The 20169-nt window shown below is 37.1% G+C and overlaps 1 protein-coding gene across 1 annotated transcript in view; it reads right to left on the bottom strand.

The window, feature by feature from the left end:
• Window positions 1-37: 37 nt before the first annotated feature.
• Window positions 38-20169, bottom strand: part of LOC115217870 (DDB1- and CUL4-associated factor 12) — a 54823-nt gene continuing 34691 nt past the window's right edge. The window contains exons 5-9 of the mRNA XM_029787582.2: window positions 17581-17741; window positions 16340-16402; window positions 15416-15575; window positions 5390-5535; window positions 38-487 (exon numbers count right to left, since the gene is read on the bottom strand). Of these exons, the coding sequence (XP_029643442.1) occupies window positions 338-487; window positions 5390-5535; window positions 15416-15575; window positions 16340-16402; window positions 17581-17741 (680 nt within the window). The 3' untranslated portion in view covers window positions 38-337. The remainder of the gene's footprint in view (window positions 488-5389; window positions 5536-15415; window positions 15576-16339; window positions 16403-17580; window positions 17742-20169) is intronic.

Raw genomic sequence — 20169 nt, 5'->3', positions numbered from 1 at the left:
ATTTGTGTTAAAGGTGTTTGTGTTGGTGTTTTTCACACAGTCATGTGTAATTCCATTTGAAATAAAGGTCTATATAGAGTCTAACAGGTTCATGCAGATACAATTTTCGTATTGAAGATTGGTTATAAAGGTTTGGCGGCAATGATGTACGTGTGTGTAAGCGTGCATGTATGTATATGCGTATGTGTGTGCGTGTATGTGTGTGCAAGTGTGTGTGGACATAGAGTGTTATTGTGTTGAAAGAAATCATTTCATCGTGGGCTTCTGGAAGACAACGGGGAGAAGAAATAGATGGGTGAATAAAGAAGGCTGTTTGTTGTTGTTTTTGTTGTTGCAGTCAAGACCAGATGCCAACATAATTTCCTTGTATGTCTGAAGGCATCGGGCCACCTGCAGTGAATAGCCGGACACCTGTGTCATCGTACTTGTGTGTGAAGATGGAATTGGAGTACCTCGTCCGCATCAAAGGCGAGTTGTTTTCTTTGTTCTGAAAATATATATATTTAAAAGAGTATATTATATATATATTAATGTGTGTGTGTGTATATATATATAAATGTATATACACACACACACATATATATATATATATATATATATATATATAGCAAAAATTTAGATTCAAATGAATATGGTACTTAATTTAGATGCACCAGAATTTTGTATGGTGTTATCCATATATCTACCTTCTCTATAATGTTGCCCCTTGATATGAAAATTTTTGTATTAATGGAAAACCTCTATAATTGGCTGATGAGTACTCAGCATCTTAAATCTGTTGTAATACTTACAACATTTAATAAAATGATGTAGTACAAACAATCGTACCAAATTACCGGAGTCATTCTTGTTGCTTATTTTGATTATATATATGTGTATATATATATATTATACCAAATTCCGCCATAAAATCCCCCTTGTCTGGTGGTACGTAAAAAGCACTATCCACTCGTGGCCGTGGCACGTAAAATACTCCAATGCGACCGTACGACAGCACCCTTGCCAACCCCCTTTGCTTGTGAAGAATGTTGGGTCAAAAAGCGAAATCGAAAATCGAATTGAACAGCCAGGATCCCTGGTATGTGGTACGTAAAAAGCACTATCCGACTCGTGGCCGCGCCAGCACCGCCCTCGACTGGCTTCCGTGCCTGTGGCACTAAAATACACCAATCTGACCGTGGCCGTTGCCAGCCCGCCTGGCACCTGTGCGGTGGCCCGTAACAAGCACCCACTAACACTACTCACGGAGTGGTTGGCGTTAGGAAGGGTCCAGCTGTAGAAACATTGCAAATTAGACTGGAGCCTGGTGCAGCCTTCTGGCTTCCCAGACCCCCCGGTCGAACCGTCCAACCCTGCTAGCATGGAGAACGGACGTTAAACACTATGATGATTATGATGATGATATATATATATTCCTACCAAAATTCCTACTATAAATTCTTCCTATGACCTTAAACGATTCTAAGCTCAACCACACACATAGCTAAAAACAGCCACAACCACACACACACACACACACACACACACACAGACTTGCGCGCATGCACATACCCACACATAACTCCTTCTCTTGCACTCTTCTATCTTTGAAAGAACTTTTTCTTCACTCATTCCCTTCCGGTCATTTCAATATGTGACCTCGTGTGTATCGTTGGCGATTTTCTTTCTCCGTCTTTCCTTCCTTCGACCTTTCCTTTTTCTATGTTTCTGACGAAGAGCTCCGCTCGAAACGTTAAATCCTCCTTCTTTCTTTCCTTTCCTGAACGTCCAATAACACTATACTTGTTCCACGTCCTTGCATTGTTGTGTTTTCTCTTTGTTCATGTTTGGATTAACTGTGTGTGCGTGTGTGTATGTGTGTGGAAATTTGCCAACCCAATGGTTTCCCTTCATGGCAGAATTAATAGTCAAGACTATTGAAGCATTTTATCTGATCAAGTTCATCCAATGGTTGCGGAATTGTTTCTGGAGGGAAACGCAATCTTTCAGGATGATAATGCACCAATTCACACAGCTAAAGTTGTTAATGAATGGCACGAAGAACATTCTAGTGAAGTTGAACATCTTATCTGGCAACTACAGTCCCCAGATCTCAATATTATTGAACATTTATGGTGCATTTTAGAAAAATAAGTAAGGAGTCGATATCCTCCACCATCATCACTACAAGAACTGGAGACTGTTTTAGTTGAAGAATGGAGAAAAATTCCTTTGGAAACAATTCAAACTTCGTACAAGTCCATACCTCATAGAATTCAAGCTGTAATTACTGCCAAAGGTGGTCCTACCCCATATTAAAATTAATTTGTTTGAAATTTTAAGGGGTTTTCATTATTTCATCCAACCCCTGTGTGTGTGTGTGTGTGTGTGTGTGTGTATGTATATATATAATATATATATATATATATATATATACATACACACACACACACATATTTGTTATTCTACCAAATATATACGTTTTTATTATTTTTTGCAATTTACTTAATCTTCAGTATATTATTGTTATTTTAATTTTAATATTTCTTTTATATGTAATTTTCTAGATGATGTAATTTAATTGTTCATTTTGAATTGATAAAAGGTGGTTTTTTTCTAATTTTTATATATATATATTATATTTTGTGAAATTTGATTTAGTATTTCTAAATTGAATTTTTCCCTGTAAGTTAGGAATAATATTCCCTCAAATAATTACTATATATATATATATATATATATTATATTATATTATATTATATACTAAAAATACTCGAATTGTTATGTCTCAAATTGGCACATGATATCAAATATTAAAGAATAACGGATTAAATATTTACATATTACTATTTTCTGTTATTCCTATTTACTCTTGTATGTACTGTGTCATTATTTTTTGCAGCTTTTTTAAATATTTTAAGATTTATGTCCCTTTATCACAAACACACTGTACAGCTGGTAATGAGGTTTGATCTGACCTATTGGTTGGTTGTTCATTACCCTGCTGACTCAGCAACCCACGTGCCCTCAATTAAGCATAACCTCTCCCCAGCCATCACTAAATGATGATGTAGGGCAGAAAGGCAGACTGTAAATACAAAGTAGGTATACTGAATAGAGAGAGAGAGATGGTCTGGCAGCTGGCTTGGCAGACACCCATAAAATTATTAACCATCTTACAAACAATAACTCTGAGCACCTTTTCAAACTCCACCTGTCTAACACCCATGGACATGTTTACAAAGTCAGAAAACAGCACAGCTCTCATTTCTTTCAGAAACATTTTTTCATGCTAAGAGTTGCTGAAGCATGGAACAAACTGCCGGCATCAGTCGTTAGTTGTCGGATCACTGCATCCTTCAAAACTTCCATGCTTCCTGAGATTCGCCAACACTATACCTGATTTTCTCCCCTCCATACACACGCAAGCATGTATCTGACTCATACATTGTTCGCTTTCCAGACATTTGTACATTACTGCATATGCTTTATATGCACTTTTGACAAGTTGTGGTGCACCTGAGCACTGTATACAATAAATTCATTATTATTATTATTATTATTATCATTATAAGTATATTCGGCTGGATCATCATCATCCCGTCATTTAACATCTGCTTTCCATGCTGGCATGGTTTAGGCAGTTTGACATTGGTGTAAATGGTAGCACTCTTGTCGCAGAAACAGAGAGGTGTAGGTTCAAGTTCCACACGTACGAAAAAACCACTTTTTTCTGTCAATGGTGTAAACAGTAGCACACTTGTCACGAAAACATAGAGGTTGGGGGTTCAAGACCCATGCGAACAGAAAACACATTTTTTTCCATTGAGGGCTTATATGCCCCAATATTAGACTATATTCTTTAGTCAATACACAGTGATTACTTACAAAGCTTTTAGCTTATAAAAATATTATTATTTATAGAATAGTAAAACTCAGCACTGCTTAGAAAAGGCACATGCCTGTTTGTTTATAAAAAAACAACTCTATAAAATTATAGTTCTTAAATCTGATGGAAAGAGGTGAGTGGGTATATTGGTTAAATGGTAGCACACTTGTCGCAGAAACATAGAGGTGTGGGTTCAAGTTCCACACTTGCGAAAAAAACACTTTTTTCTGTCAATGGTGTAAACAGTAGCACACTTTTCACAGAAACAGAGCATTTTGTCTGACTTGCTAATGATTCTGCCTGATCACCACCTTTAAAACATGAACTTAATAATTCTTTCTACTAATCAGCACAAAGCCTGAAATTTTGTGGAGAGAGTTAAGTCAATTACATCGACCCCAGTGCTTAACTGGTGGTTATTTTATCAACTCTGAAAGGTTGAAAGGCAAAGTTGACCTTAGAATTTGAACTCATAATGTAAAGACAGGAAATTCCACTCTGAGCATTCTGTCTGGTATGTTAATGATTCTCCCTGCTCAATGCCTTAAGAGTGGACTTAAAAATAATAAAAGTGTAATTAGTATGTACAAACGAGTATGGCTTTGTAGGGAGTACATATTGTTGTGAAGATAAATTATATGTATAACAGGTGCAAGCATTGCTGTGTTGTAAGAAGCTTGCTTCCCAACCCCATGGTTCTTGCTTCAGTACTGCAGTGTGGCACTTTGGTTAAGTGTCTTCTATCATAGCCACGAGCCAATCAAAGTCTTGTGAATAGATTTGGTAGACAGAAACTGAAAGAAGGCAGCAAGCTGGCAGAAACGTTAGTACACTGGGTGAAATGCTTAGCAGTATTTTGCCTGCCACTATGTTCTGAGTTCAAATTCCGTTGAGGTCGACTTTGCCTTTCATCCTTTCAGGGTCAATTAAATGAGTACCAGTTATGCACTGGGGTCAATATAATCAACTTAATCCATTTGTCTGTTCTTGTTTGTCTCCTCAATATTTATCCCCTTGTGGGTAGTAAAGAAATAAGAAACTGAAAGAAGCCCATCATATATATATCTACACATATGTGTGTGTGTATCTTTGTGTCTGTTTGTCCTGCACCACACCACTTGGCAATAGGTGTTAGTTTGTTTACATCCCTGTATTTTAGTGGTTCAGCAAACGAGACCGACAGAACAAGTACCAGGCTTTAAAAATTAAGTACTGAGGTTTGATTCAATCAACTAAAATTTCATCAAGGCAGTGCTCCAGAATGGCCATAGTCTAATGACTGACACAAGGAAAAGATGAAAGGGGAAATATAAAAGCCAAAAAGATAAAATAGCAGAAATGGAAATTGTTTCCAGATTGAAATAGAAACATAAAAGAAAGGGAAAAAACCATTTATAAATGGAATGTGGTAAAGAATCATGATAATGAATTGTTAGAATTTGTGGGGTTTACCAAGAAATTCTTAGAATATTTGGGATACCTTCTGATAGAACACAGAGACAGAATAATTTTTGTACTTACAGTCCAACCTTCACTGACAACTAATTGACAATGCTTCCCAGACGGTGTTTCCAGGAACTGTTTTGTACGTACATCCAAGAATATCACAACACTCAGCCCTGTTCCCAGAGTGATGACATCGTGTCGAACACTGATTGACCGAATACCTAGAGAGCGGAGAAAAAAAAAAAGAAGAATGAAACAGTTATTTTATAAATTATATAGACTAAAAATAAATATTAAGGAAAACAGCATGGAAACACAAATGCATGTATGAGACATTTTGGCACAGCTGTTTTGGCACTGATATTTTGGCATCACCATTTTGCAGTCACTGATTCAATGCAGATTTATTTGAGACCAGACATTTTAAGGATTCTCTCATTTCAGTTTTTCTCTCATTCTCTGTCTCTTTCCCCCTCCCCCGATCTTTCTGTCATTTGCAGTTTTCCTGCAAGTGTATATTTCTGCATGTATATGCTTGTGTGTGTGTGAAAATATGTTTGCCTCCAGGGCCAAAATGCAATCTTGCTGAAACTAGTTGAATGTGCACTCAGCCATGCCAAATTACCAGTGTTCAAACAGCCATACCAACCATCTCTGGACACACAGACACACACACGCACACACACACACAGAGGCAGCAGAGAGTTTATAAGCCTTGAAAATATGTCTTAGAAGATAAACTAAAAGAAGAATATCACCAAAGTCCAATGAACAATAGTTTTTTTGTTTTTTTTTTGGTTTTTGCTTTCAGGTTGAAATTAGAATCTCACATGTAACTACTAATTTTCATGGATATTTACATTTTGGAGTGTCTAGCTTCCAGAATTCAAAGAACTACAAAGCTGGACATTGTAGCACTACGCACGCACACACACTCTTCTCTTGGTAAAAATCAAGACTAACCTACTAGTATATAATCAGCTAAGGCAAACAGGTATCAATTACATCAATATTAGCAGTCTGAGAGGGCCAGAAAATATCATGAGTACTTTCATCCTGCTCCATTTAATTGATTAAATAAAATTGAGAAACTGACCTTTGGCATAATCATGGAGAACCACTGATATTAGACCCTTTATCTTCAAAATTATATGAGATACTTCATCTCAGTGGTTGATGGATACAGTGGACATATACATATATATATATATATATATATAGACCTGAATGGCTAACTTCACAAACAGATATTTGATGAAACCTACCAGTAATGGGGTTTATAACTATATATATGTTTTGTTGGCATCCTTTTGTCTCGGGAGACAATGGAGTTGCATATAAACTAATCCAGTCTGGTTTTTACATTTCATGTCCTCTCCAGTTTTATCTCCAGTTTTGCACAGGCCTGGGCTAGATGTAAGAAAATCCTGGGTAGCCCAGTCGTCAGGATTCCTCCCTCGACCTTGCTGACGTAGTCCAAAGGAGTGCAGAGCATTACGTTTGGCACCAGTTTGGGTGCAGGAGTTGCTGGAAGAGTGTCAAGTCGAACACTAAACCACCTACGGGGCTCCACTCCAGATTTCTTTGAAGGTTGTCTCCTTTCCGTAACCCTGGATAGGGACCCATACCGGGTACTCTCAGCCAGAGCCAGCTGAGCCCGGGACTCATGTCAGGCAGGGTCATCATTCCCTCAAGTAGTGAAGAAAATCCCTACCCACTGCCTATATATATATATATTATATATATATATATATTATATATATATATATATATATATATATATATATGTGTGAACATGGAACTACATCTATGCATATGGATGTAAGCTTTAACTATGTAGATATTTATTGGTCTGCATGTACATGGAGATGCCTCTATATGTATATGAACATCCATCCACCTACCTATATATATATATATATATGCATCACATTCATTGGCCTACATCTGTTTCTGCTGTAAGAGTCTGTCTATGTATATGGGTCTGTATCAATGTATATTTAGAGTTCAGGTAAAATTGTATCCAATGACAATCAAACTGTTAACAACTAAAATCCTCCGCTAAAGATCTACCCCATCTTTTCTCTGAAGATGGAATAGTCAACTACTACACAAACAGCATATCTTCATTCACTGAAAAATTGACAATATGTTTTTATTCTCTTATGCTTTACTATACACTCTGTTCTAACAACTCACCAATTATTTTTAAATACGTACATTCCATGCTCTAAACTAACACCAGTTGTGTGTCTGTTCATTCTTTCTACTGTACATATCAATGTATGTATATGGACACATGTTTAAATGATAAGGTTACTGTTGACCATCCAATCCAGTCTGTTATTCAAATATTGCTTATCTAAAGCTAAGCGTTTTTCCTTTAAGACTGTGAGGAGCAATCTGAAGGCAACTTGGTTCAAATTTCTAGCATGTGATTGACTACACAGAGGCTTGTGTTACTTTTATCATTAATGTAACAGATATTGTATGTGCAACATTACAAGCTATCAAAACTAGTAGGTATAGTGATGAGTGGTACAGAAACAGCTCGCTATATTCAATTACATCCTTGTACGTTCTGTGTTAAAATGTTAAAAATCTCATTCTTTTCTTTTCAGAGTACTTTACTGTTTCACTTGTATTGTTTTTATATCTACATTTTCCATATTGACTCATTAAAGTAGTTCTCTAAGCCAGATGCCCTTCCTATTGGCAACCCTTATCTGTTTCAAGGGTGATGTATTTGAAACCCCACAGGGCTGTGTATGGTGAATTCATTGGGATACATACAGGGTGTGTTGCTTACAGGGAATGCAAACATGACATTGGTGTCATGTGAAAACATGCAGCAAGTAAACACTCACACCTGACTGTAGAAAATCTGCCTTAACAAATTCTATCTGATCCAATGCAAGCATGGAAAAAGATGTAAAACAAATGATGATGATGAAGATGATATATATTAAATGAAGTGTACAGTAATAGATATCCATTACAGCTGATCTTACAAATTGGTTTTGCACTAGGGGTTCAACTGAGTGTTAGATAACAATCTAATTATGTAACTCTCCACTCATCAGAGATAGCCACTATGGAATGAAATATGGGCAACCAAATTTCATTATGTCACCATATTTCATTCCGTAACATCTACCTCTGATGAGTGGAGGGTTGCATAATTGGACTGTTACCTACCACTTAGTTGAACCCCTAGTGCAAAACCAATTGGTAAGATCGGCTATAATGGATATATAATACTCTACACCTTGATTAATATATCCATTCTACTGACAGATATACGAGTGCTTTTTTCCTGACTCTTGGATGGCTATATATATATGTATATATACACACACACACACACAGAGTAGTGGCCGTAAAATAAAGGTCAGCAAGAACAAGTATATTGAAATAGTTATTATAAAAGATTAACATCATGTTGAGACTAGATATTTTACACATATTTAGATATATCTAATATCTATCTTTCATGAAAATTTCAAGTGAAAGGAATAAATATTTTGAAAGTTAGGAGGAAATAAACAAACAATCTTCCAAATTGCAGCTGCCAAAAGTTAAGGGTCACTTAGAAAAAAGGAACTACTAACTGAGGTATTTGTTGTTTAGAAGACTGTTAATGGGTTAACAATTATTTCTTACATTATTGAAATATTTAACTGACAACATGGCAGCTTGTGAGAGACAACAGGTGTCCTGTGATGGAAAACAAAGGATTGTGTGTCTTCACTAAAAGGGCAAGTCAAATTCTGTGATAGCAACTACTGTAGGAAGGTCTAGGAGTGTTGTGCAATGAATTGTAGCTTGTTTTAAGTCATCAGGATTGACAGATGCTAAGCCTAAAACCGGTAGACCTCATAAAACTTTACTAAGACAGGATCGTATTAAGGTTAGAATGTCACTGAAGGATAGGTTTAAGAGTGCTGCTGAGATATCCTGCGAGTTTAGCTCCACTTCTGATGTCAACGTATCGCACAAAACAGTTTCTCAGGGGTTACAAGGTGCTGGGTTGCTTGCTCAGGCAAAGAAACATCTGATCTCCAAGAAGAATCAAAGAGCCCATCTTTTTTCTTGCTCATGAACATGTTGTTTGGACAGAAGAACAGTGGTTGCAGGTTCATTTTACCGATGAATCGAAGTTTAATGTGAATGGTTCCGATGGCAGGATGTACATCTGACAAAAATGGTGAAAGGTTATTTCGTGCATGTGTGAAGAAGGCAGTGAAATAGGGAGGAGGCAGTATAATGGTATGGAGAGTGATCTCTGCTGCTGGTCCTGGTCCACTTATTCACCAACAAGGGACTGTCAACGCTGAAATCTACAAGGAGATTCTTAGACAGATTGCCCTTCCACATCTCTGATCCTCATCAGTTCAACTTCCTATAATGCTCCCTGTCACACTGTGAAGAGAGTCAAAAATGTTTTAAGTGATGAAGGGGTTGATCTCATGGATCGGCATCTCAAAGTCCTGATTTCAACCCTATAGAAAACGTTTGCAAGATTACTGGAGATTATTGGCTTGAAGGAGAAATCCAAAGAACTGAGATGATCTCTGAGAATTATTGAAAAACGAATGGAACAATATTACTATTATTATGTCATTTTGCAAGAAAAGAATTCAGTCCCATGGTAACAGATGTCAGGAGGTCATTGATAGTAGAGGGATGTTCACAAAACATTAATAGTAAGGGTTTCCTTTTTGTTCTTGTTCCATTTTTTTTTGAGTGACCCTTTACTTTTGGCCATTGCAGTTTGGAAGATTATTTGTTTATTTCCTTATAACTTATGAAATATTTATTCCATTCACTTGAAATTTTCACAAAAGATAGATAGATAGACATATCTAAGTATGTGTAAAATATCTAGTCTCAATGTTTTGTTAATCTTCTATGATAAATATTTCAATACACTTGTTCTTCCTGACCCTTATACTATGGCCACTACTGTATGTATATGTATGTATATGCGAGCTGGCAGAATCGTTAGCATGCTGGGCAAAATGCTTAGTGGTATTTTATCTGCCGCTATGTTCTGAGTTCAAATTCTGCTGAGGTCGACTTTACCTTTCATCTTTTCGGGGGTCGATAAATTAAGTACCAGTGAAACACTGGGGTCAATGTAATTGAGTAGTCACCTGCCTCAAGGTTTCATGGCCTTGTGCTTTCAGTAGAAAGTATATATATATATATATATATATACATATTTATGCACACATATACAATGCACTTCTGTACAGTTTTTATCAACCAATTTCACTCAAGAGGCAGTGGTCAGCCTGATGTTGGGGTATGAAATTCTTGCTCAAGATGCTACACAATGGAATTGAACCTAAAACTACAGCATTACAAAATGAACTCCATATCCACACAGCTATAAAGAAAGGAAATATCAAGAGTGGCGGGGATGATTATAGGGTGGGGGGTGATCAAACTGTTTACATCCTCCCTTTAATGTGTATGGCCTGGTGACAAAGTTAGAAATTATTGTCCCTTGGCATGTATTAAAATTCCAAATCTTATTTAGTTCCTTGTTCAAACAACTAGTCTCACAACCAATTTGATTACAAGAAAGGTCACTGCCATCAATTTACCATGAAGAAAGTTCCCCATGAGAAAAGTTTACTGAGAAAATCTGTCTATAGTATCCCACCATCAATAGTTAAAAACTACTTTACTGAAAAAAAAAAAGTGTATTGATGATGGTGAACTTTGCCTGCAGTGAATTGATGACGGTGAACTTACCAGACATGACCAATCTAAGTATCAGTGAAACACTAGGATCAATGTAATTGACTAGTCCCCCCTCCCAAATCTCAGCCATTGTGCCTTTAGTAGAAAGGATTATTATTATTATTATATCATTATTATTATTATTACTATTATTATTATTGATCATAGGTCAATTATTAAGGCAGTGAGCTGACAGAATGATTAGCATGTCTGACAAATTGCTTAGCAGCATTTCTCTTGACTAATTACATTCTAAGTTCAAATTCTGCAAACGGTGGCTTTGCCTTTCGTCTTTTTGGGGTTTATAAAATATGTACAAGTTTAGTATTGGAAATCAATGTAATCAATGAATCCCCTCCTTTTAAAATTGCTGACCTTGCCCCCAAAATTAGAAAGAATTATTCATTATCATCATCATCATCGTTTAACATCCGCTTTCCATGCTAGCATGGATTGGACGATTTGACTGAGGACTGGCGAAAAAGATGGCTGCACCAGGCTCCAATCTTGATCTGGCAGAGTTTCTACAGCTGGATGCCCTTCCTAATGCTAATCACTCCAAGAGTGTAGTGGGTGCTTTTATGTGCCACCAGCACGAGGGCCAGTCAGGCGGTACTGGCAACGACCATGCTCAAATGGTGTTTTTTACATGCCACCTGCATAGGAGCCTGTCCAGCGACACTAGCAACAACCTCGCTCGAATGTTTTTTCATGTGCCACCAGCACAAGTGCCAGTAAGGCAACACTGGTAATGATCACGATCGAATGGTGCTTATTATGTGCCACTGGCATGGAAGCCATTTAGCTGCTCTGGCAACGAACACGGTTGGATGGTGCTCTTAGCGCTCCACTAGCACAGATGCCAGTCATTGAATTTGATTTAGATTATTATTATTATTATCATTATCATCATCATTATTATTATCATTATCATCATCATCATCATCATTATTATTATCATCATCATTATCATTATCATCATCATCATTATTATTATTATTATCATCCCTCTCTCTCTTTCGGAGAGGCACTGAGCAGCTATACGCACACATACACACATGGCAGTAACTTCCACCTACCGAATTCAATCACAAAGCTTCGGTTGGCTCGGGGCTATAGTGGAAGACAGCTATCCAAAGTGCCACGCAGTGGGACTGAACCCGAAACCATGTAGCTAGGAAGCAAGCTCCCTAACCACACAGCTTTATCATCATTATCATCATTATCCTCATCATCATCATCATCATTATTATTATCATCATTATCATCATCATCATCATTATTATTATTATTTCACTTTTTTCTTTTTCAAACTGAACAGAAGTTCACAGACTGTGAAATAGATTAGTAATAAAACTGCTCCTAAAGAAAAAAAAAAACTAAATAAAAAAAACCAAAAACAACAGAACTAAACACAATAGAATCAGAAGCACTGAATCAGCTGACTGTATAAGCAAAGAATAAATCAGGTTCTTAGTTTTCCCAAACAGAAACCAAAAGGTCATTATGTAGGTCAGAGTGTTCAGACACCAAATGATGTCACAAGCCTTTGTTTGTCTCCCCCAAACAATAGAATAATAGACTAAAGGGAGTGGGGAGGATATTTAAAGGCAGGAGCTATTGTGCTTCTTACATAGCTTGTATGAGTGTGTGTGTGTGTGTGTGTGTGTGTGTGTGTGTGTGTGTGTGTGTGTGTGTGTGTGTGTGTGTGTGTGTGTGTGTGTGTGCATGTATAAGAGCTCACTTTCCAAGTTTATTGCAGAATAACTTGGCTTTGCTTGGTCCCAGTTTGTTATCAAATTAAGATACTTTATACAAGATCCCTGTTAGTAATTTCGGAAGCTACTTCAGTTTTAATTCCTACCAAATGGTTCCAGGTTCAGTCCCACTGCTTGGCAACTTGGGCAAGTATCTTTTACCATAGCCAAGGACCAACCAAGGCTTTGTAAGTGGATTTGGTAGATGGAAACTGAAAGAAGCCATCATATATACATATCTCTCTCTCACTTTCTCTTTACTCTTTTACATGTTTCAGTCATTTGACTGTGGCCATGCAGGAGCACTGCCTTTAGTCAAACAAATCGACCCCAAGACTTATTCTTTGTAAGCCTAGTACTTATTCTATCTGTCTTTTTTGCTGAACTGCTAAGTTACGGAGACGTAAGCACACCAGCATCAGTTGTCAAGCGATGTTGGAGGGACAAACACAGACACACAAACATATACACACACATACACATATATATACATATGATGGGCTTCTTTCAGTTTCCGTCTACCAAATCCACTCACAATGCTTTGGTCGGTCCAAGGCTAAAGTAGAAGACACTTGCCCAAGGTGCCACGCAGTGGGACTGAACTCGGAACTATGTGGTTCGTAAGCAAGCTACTTACCGCACAGCCACTCCTATGCCTATATATATGTACATATGTGTGTGTGTGTGTCATTGTGTATGTGATTGTCTCCCACCATGGCTTGTCAACTGGTATTGATTTGCTTAGGTTCCTGTAACTTAACAGTTTAGCAAGAGATTTTTTTTTTCAGTCATTATACCGTGGCCATGCTGGAGCACTGCCTTAAAAAGTTTTTAGTCAAACAAATCAACTCCAGAAATTTTTTTTTTTTTGTTTTAAAGCCTGGTTACTTATTCTATCAGTCTCTCTTGCTGAACTGCTAGGTTACAGGGACATAAACACACCAACACCAGTTGCCAAGCAGTGGTGGGGGACAAACACAAAGACACACACACATACACATGTATGAAAGGTTTCTTTCAGTTTCTTTCGAACAAATCCACTCACAAGGCTTTGGTCAGCCCAAGGTTATAAAGGACACTTGCGCAAGGTGCCATGCAGTGGGACTGAACCCAGAACCATGTGGTTGGGAAGCAAGCTTCTTACCACAAGCAATTGTATTCTAAAAAATCATAAAAAAATCTTATGCATTGTAGAAGTATAAGTGATTTATTGCGCATAATTTTTAACAGCAAAATCTTACAAGGAACCTCAAGGGCCATTTGGACCCCAGTTGAGAACCACTGTTTTAGACAAATAACCATCTAACCCATGCCAGCATGGAAAGCAGACATTAAATGATGATGACGAACTACAGTTCCACATACAGGTTGTCCACAAATTATCTTTACAACTTCCACAATTTTCAGTATCTGTTTATTGAGTGCAACTAACAGAGCCTGCATGGAAGTGTTCTGATATTTCTAATAAAATTTTATTTGCTCATTTTTCCAGCTTTTCTGAATTTTTCAAATTGTAAACATAATTTATAGACACCCTGTATTTAGAAGCATAGCTACAGGTCTACATAATTAGAATGAATAACCCTTGCTCTGTACATTTAGGTAAATGCCTAGTTCTGTATGTTCAAGTGTATAGCCACACTTCTCTATATTTAGACATACAGCCTCAGCTCTCTCTATATTTTTGAACAGGGCCACAGTTCTATATATTTAGATGTACAACCACAATCTTATGCATTTAGATATATACCTACAATTTTCTATGTTTAGACATGTAGCCAAAATTCTATACATTTAGGCATATAGCCATAGTTCTACATACTTAGGTGTGTTGCCAAAATGCTGCCACATTTACACATGTAGCAGCACATAAAAGAGTTAAATGAAGAACAGACTGGAATAACAAAGCACATTAACAATAAAATACAGTTAATGCTTCTAATGTAAAAAGTTATTGTATCTAAATAATTACATAAATTTATTTATATACTGCATGTTAAAAAATGTTGCAGTAGTAATTATACACACAATATAAGATAACTATGATAACAATATAAAAGATAATAATAGAACATAATAGACTTATCGTTTATGAGACCAAACAGATGTCCATATATCATACATAGAATGGTACGGTGATAGTTTGCTGTGGTGACAGGCCTCAGCAAGACAGTTCCCAAATATAATTATTTCTTCACAAATCTTATGCCATGTATCTCAGCCTAACATTATACTCCAAGTATTTCTAATTAATTACTCCACCAATGCCACAAAATAGAAACTCCAAAATGGAGCAAGACCAAAATGGAACAAAGAGAAAACAAACAACTCAACATACAACACGATGTTGAAAAGTTCCTGGCTTTGGTTAAAAGAAATTAATTAAGATTTTATTCAGCATATTCTCCTCTCAGATTCACACCCTTATTGCAGTGGTCCTTCAGTTTTTCTTAGCCCCGTAAAAGAACTTGGAAAGTTGGACCCCCAACTAGGCCTTTTGTGAAACCCTTAAAGCCAGGAACTCTTCAGCACCCACTCATAATGAAAACATTAGAAAAAGGGTTTTGATCCCCAGTAAAGAAATATTTCTCACCAGAATTTCCTTCTTTTGACTTTATGCTTGTGATTTGCTGCGGCGTTCTTGGGTCAATAAAGGTGACATGAGCTTGCGATCCGACTGCATACATTTGCCTTTCGTTGCAGTATGTCATGCAGACTGGCTCTCGGAAATGGGGTAAAGATAACTGTAACACCTAGCAAATATATGTTTAGGGGGAACATAGCTAGTATATCGGAAATTAAACAGCTGACATAGAGTCAGGAGAATACTATGGTAAGCAAACAAAAATTGGCCAGAATTTATAATGACAAACACCTACCTGACTTGTTTTTGCAGACAGATCACACTCAGGCTGCAGTTTGTGCACACAGTTTCCCGGGACGGCCTCAATCTTCAAGTTGATTTATCAGATATTCGGCTGCTGCCTGCCAAGCAGCACTGGCTGCTCATATCCTGACTGATTAGACACCAGTTCTTTCGAGGTCTTTGAAAGCGGCGCTCCACACCAGTCAGTCCTGGCCAGGAACGGACTTCCACCTGATAGTGTGGATGGGGTAAATAAAAACCTTTTGCTTTCTCAGAGCTTCAAGGTCTGCATTATCAGACTTTCAAAACTCTGGAAACGGCAGAGGTAATGAAGTAGCTACCATAACACTTGGACAATTAATAACGTTATGGTTTTAATGATGATGCAGTTTGAAGAGAAAAAAAAAAGTAACAGGATAGAAAAAAAAAAGAAACAAAAAATACATCAAAACATTATTTTTGATATAACTACTAAGAAATTAAGTAGCAACAATGAACAGTCCCCGAATAGCTAATGTTTCATCTAAATTAGCGAAAGACACAAGAAACGTCTCCCTCTGAGGTCATTGTCAATGGTAACCTACTGTGTGTGGAAGAATTAGGATTGGAGTGGATATTTGCACTCCAAATAGAGAGTGGCAGTGACATTACCTGTTTAGTTCTGTTCATATCCCACGTTTGAAAATATTCATTGAGCGAACTCAACGCAAGCTCCTGCAAGAGAAAATGAAAATCAACTGTCAGGAATAGAAAGGGAGTTAATTCTGATTTTGCAATAAGTTCAGATAAACAGGCAGAAGCAGAGAAAGGAAAAAGGAAAAAGAAGAAGCAAGCAGAGTATTGAGAAAGAGAGAGAGAAATATAGAGAAGAGACAGGTATGGCATTGAGAAACAGAGAAGTGGCGAGAAGAAACAGGATGGACATTGAAAGTTAGAGATGGGGGTCAGAGAAGGTATTGAGAGAGGGAGAAAAATGAAGAGATAGGGAAGGCTTTAAAAGATAACTACAGAGAAGAGACAGAGTGGAGTACCAGTGGAGTCTCAGTGGGGACCTCAAGGTCATTGGGTCCCTTATGGGTATGCAAGTAGGTTTCACAAAGTGATGTTGCTTTCTCCGTCTCTGGGACAGTTGGGCTGTGTCCAAGCACTACATTGAGAGATAGACTGAAGCATAGAAGAAACACTGAAGGTAATGAGACAGAAAGAGAAAAAGGGACAAGAAACTGAGAGGACATCAAGAAACAGATGGAGACAGAGAGGGCATTGAGAGATAGAGAGAAGAGACAGGGAAACTTTTAAGAGACAGAGAGGGCATTGAAAGATAAATTGAGAGATAAAAGGAACACTGAAGGCAATAAGATAAACAGAAAAACAGAAGGGGCATCAAGAAATAGATGGAGACAGAGGATGCTGAAAGATAAAGGGAGACAGAGTGAAGAGACAGAAAGAGCATTGAGGCAGCGAGCTGGCAGAAACGTTAGCATGCCGGGTGAAGTGCTTAGTGGTATTTTGTCTGCCGCTACGTTCTGAGTTCAAATTCCGCCAAGGTCGACTTTGCCTTTCATCCCTTCGGGGTCGATAAATTAAGTACCATTTACGCACTGGGGTCGATGTAATCAACTTAATCAATTTTTCTGTCCTTGTTTGTCTCCTCTATGTTTAGCCCCTTGTGGGCAATAAAGAAATAAGAAAGGGCATTGAGGAATAGAGAAGAATTACAGAGATAGACAGAAAAACAGAGAGAAAGATTGGTGCATTGAGAGATAGCTAGGTAGATAACGGCATACAGAGAAAAAAGAAGAGAGAAAAACATAGACAAAGAAAGATGAAGGAATGATGCCTCGGTAAAATGTTTTTTTGTCTGGATATAAGTGGAGGAGTGGACAAATTACCTGTCGTCCTTTACAGTAAGCGAATGACCGGATTTTCTCAGCTGAACCACATCTTTTGATACATTCGGGTGAAATATGGGAATAGCGAGGTGGTAATGCATTGTACATCTCTGTATTTTGTTCCTTTATCTTCCATATAGCAATCGTGCTGTCTTTGGAGCCTACACAAAGGAAGAAAAAGTAACAAAAAAATATTCAAATATTCAAATACATAAATTATAATCTGGTTTACAGAGAAATTGAGGTAAACATAAAAATAGTAGTCTAGCCTAAACTTTGGGATGCTGATTTCACATACAAAACCAGTTTTCACTCATCACCTCCAGTTTCTTAGTTATACATTATGATTTTGCGACAATTCATGAAACCATATATATGATCAATTTTTATTTTGTTTCCCAGATTTTTATGATACATATCTCTACAATGGTTTCAGGCACTTCAAAACACTGAGGATGCATCAACAAGGCAAATTCATTCTGCTACATGTGTGGGGATTTCATGACAGCTGTACAGCCCCAAACAATTACTCCCCCACTGAGAACTGCTTTCATTATTTTGACTGTAAAATCGGAGATCAGGACCAATCCTGGGCCCCACACATCTGTTGTAAACCCTTCTACAATGGACTAACTCCATTCCCACCTCAACTTCTTCCCTCTGAAGCTCAGAGCGGTGAATGATGAGCATGGAGGAAGGTTCCAACAAAATATGACTAACATGGAGAGCAACTACCAAGACAAGAAGTGGAACCTCAGCATGATGGGAAATTTTTGCTGGATGCTTTTGCATGACATCCCGGAGACAAAGTACACAAGATTATCCAAAAAAAAAACTCACTTCTGTCTGCTATACTATGATTTGTGTGTATTGTATTATCCAAGTAATTTAATTCCATCAATGTTCTGTATCTATGATGTTTTTTTTGTTGTTTATTTTTGCTGTAATATACCTTTGTATCATGAAATAAATACATATTTTGAATATATATGCAGTATATTTAAAATTAGATATGTGAAAGCAAAAAAAAAAAAAAAAAACTAGAGGTGAAAAGAACAAAACTGTTCAGAAAACTGAATTCACCACATAAAAATTAGTAAAAAAAAGCCCATTCACATCCTTGCTGCAGAGCAAATAAAAAAACAATTTTTGCAAACCAGTGTTATTAGAGATCAAGTACACTTTGGTGAACTTTTCAATGGAGTTTTGTACACAAAGGTCCATTATATTGACAATAAAGAGTTTAGATGTTTGAAATAATTGGTTTCTATTTTCAAATTGTTGATACTGTAGAACTGCTCTTTACAGAAATATGTTGATTATCTGCTAAAACTGTCCTCTAAAAACGTCATTTTAGTGTTCAAGAGGAATGAAACAGTCCTTTCTAAAACCTTTTGGCACAAAACCAACGATTTTGGAGAAGAGGAAGTCATTTCCAACAACTGGTAATTACACATTTATACATATGTATGTATGCATATATATATGTGTGTGTGTATGTATGCATATATATATATATATATATAATATATATATATATATATACACACACACACACATACATACACACACACATATTCAGAATAGGAGCTTATTCATACTAATAGCTTCATATTAACACCCTCATATTTCTCTAAAACACCTTTATCTTCACAGACCCCTTTTGTCTTCACACTGGCAGAAGTTAATTAGTATTGTGATATTGCGATAACTAATTACTTTTGGAAGGGCTTGGGTATTACCCCTTCCTCAAGAACTAGCAAATATCAAAACAAAAACAAAGAAAGAACAGCAGTACATGTGCACTCAGCTATTGTGCCACTACACCGAACATTTCTCTCCTGCCTTACTCTTCTCTGCCCCACCTCTCCGTCTCTCTCGCATAAACACACACACACGAAATAACAAACCAGATGGAAGAACACAATACATAATAGACTTAAACAGAAAAACAATCAATATTTTGATTGTCGAAACGTGTTAGATAACCTATTAATCTTTCATTGACATTTCTTTCTGGAACTGGTTGTATCAACCGATTAGAAGTAAACTGAATCATAAGACTTGTCCCTCCTTCAAAACTTCCATGCTTCCTGAGATTCGCCAACACTACACCTGACTTTCTCCCCTCCATACACACGCAAGCATGTATCTGACTCATACACTGTTCACTTCCCAGACATTTGTATATTACTGCATATGATTTATATGCACTTTTTGACAAGTTGTGGTGCACCTGAGCACTGTATACAATAATTTCATTATTATTATTATCATCATCATCATTTTAATGTCCACTTACCCATGCTTACATGGGTCAGATGGACTTTGCTGAGGCAGATTTTCTGCACCTGAATGCCCTTCCTGTTGCCAACGCTTGCTGCTTCCAATTAAGGTAATATATTTCTCTATTGCCAGACATGTTTTTCATGGAAGACTGGAAACAAACGACACCGTTTACATGACCATGACATTTGCTTAGAAATATTGCATAAAGTCAAGGCAAGGAAAGACAGACACACAGACAGACATAGTTTCTTTTATTTGTTTCAATCATTTAAATGGCAACCATGCTGGAGCACTGCTTTG

Source organism: Octopus sinensis, linkage group LG12 (assembly GCF_006345805.1).
Source record: "Octopus sinensis linkage group LG12, ASM634580v1, whole genome shotgun sequence".
Classification (NCBI taxonomy): Eukaryota; Metazoa; Mollusca; class Cephalopoda; order Octopoda; family Octopodidae; genus Octopus; species Octopus sinensis.
This window is presented reverse-complemented; position numbering and strand designations above follow the sequence as displayed.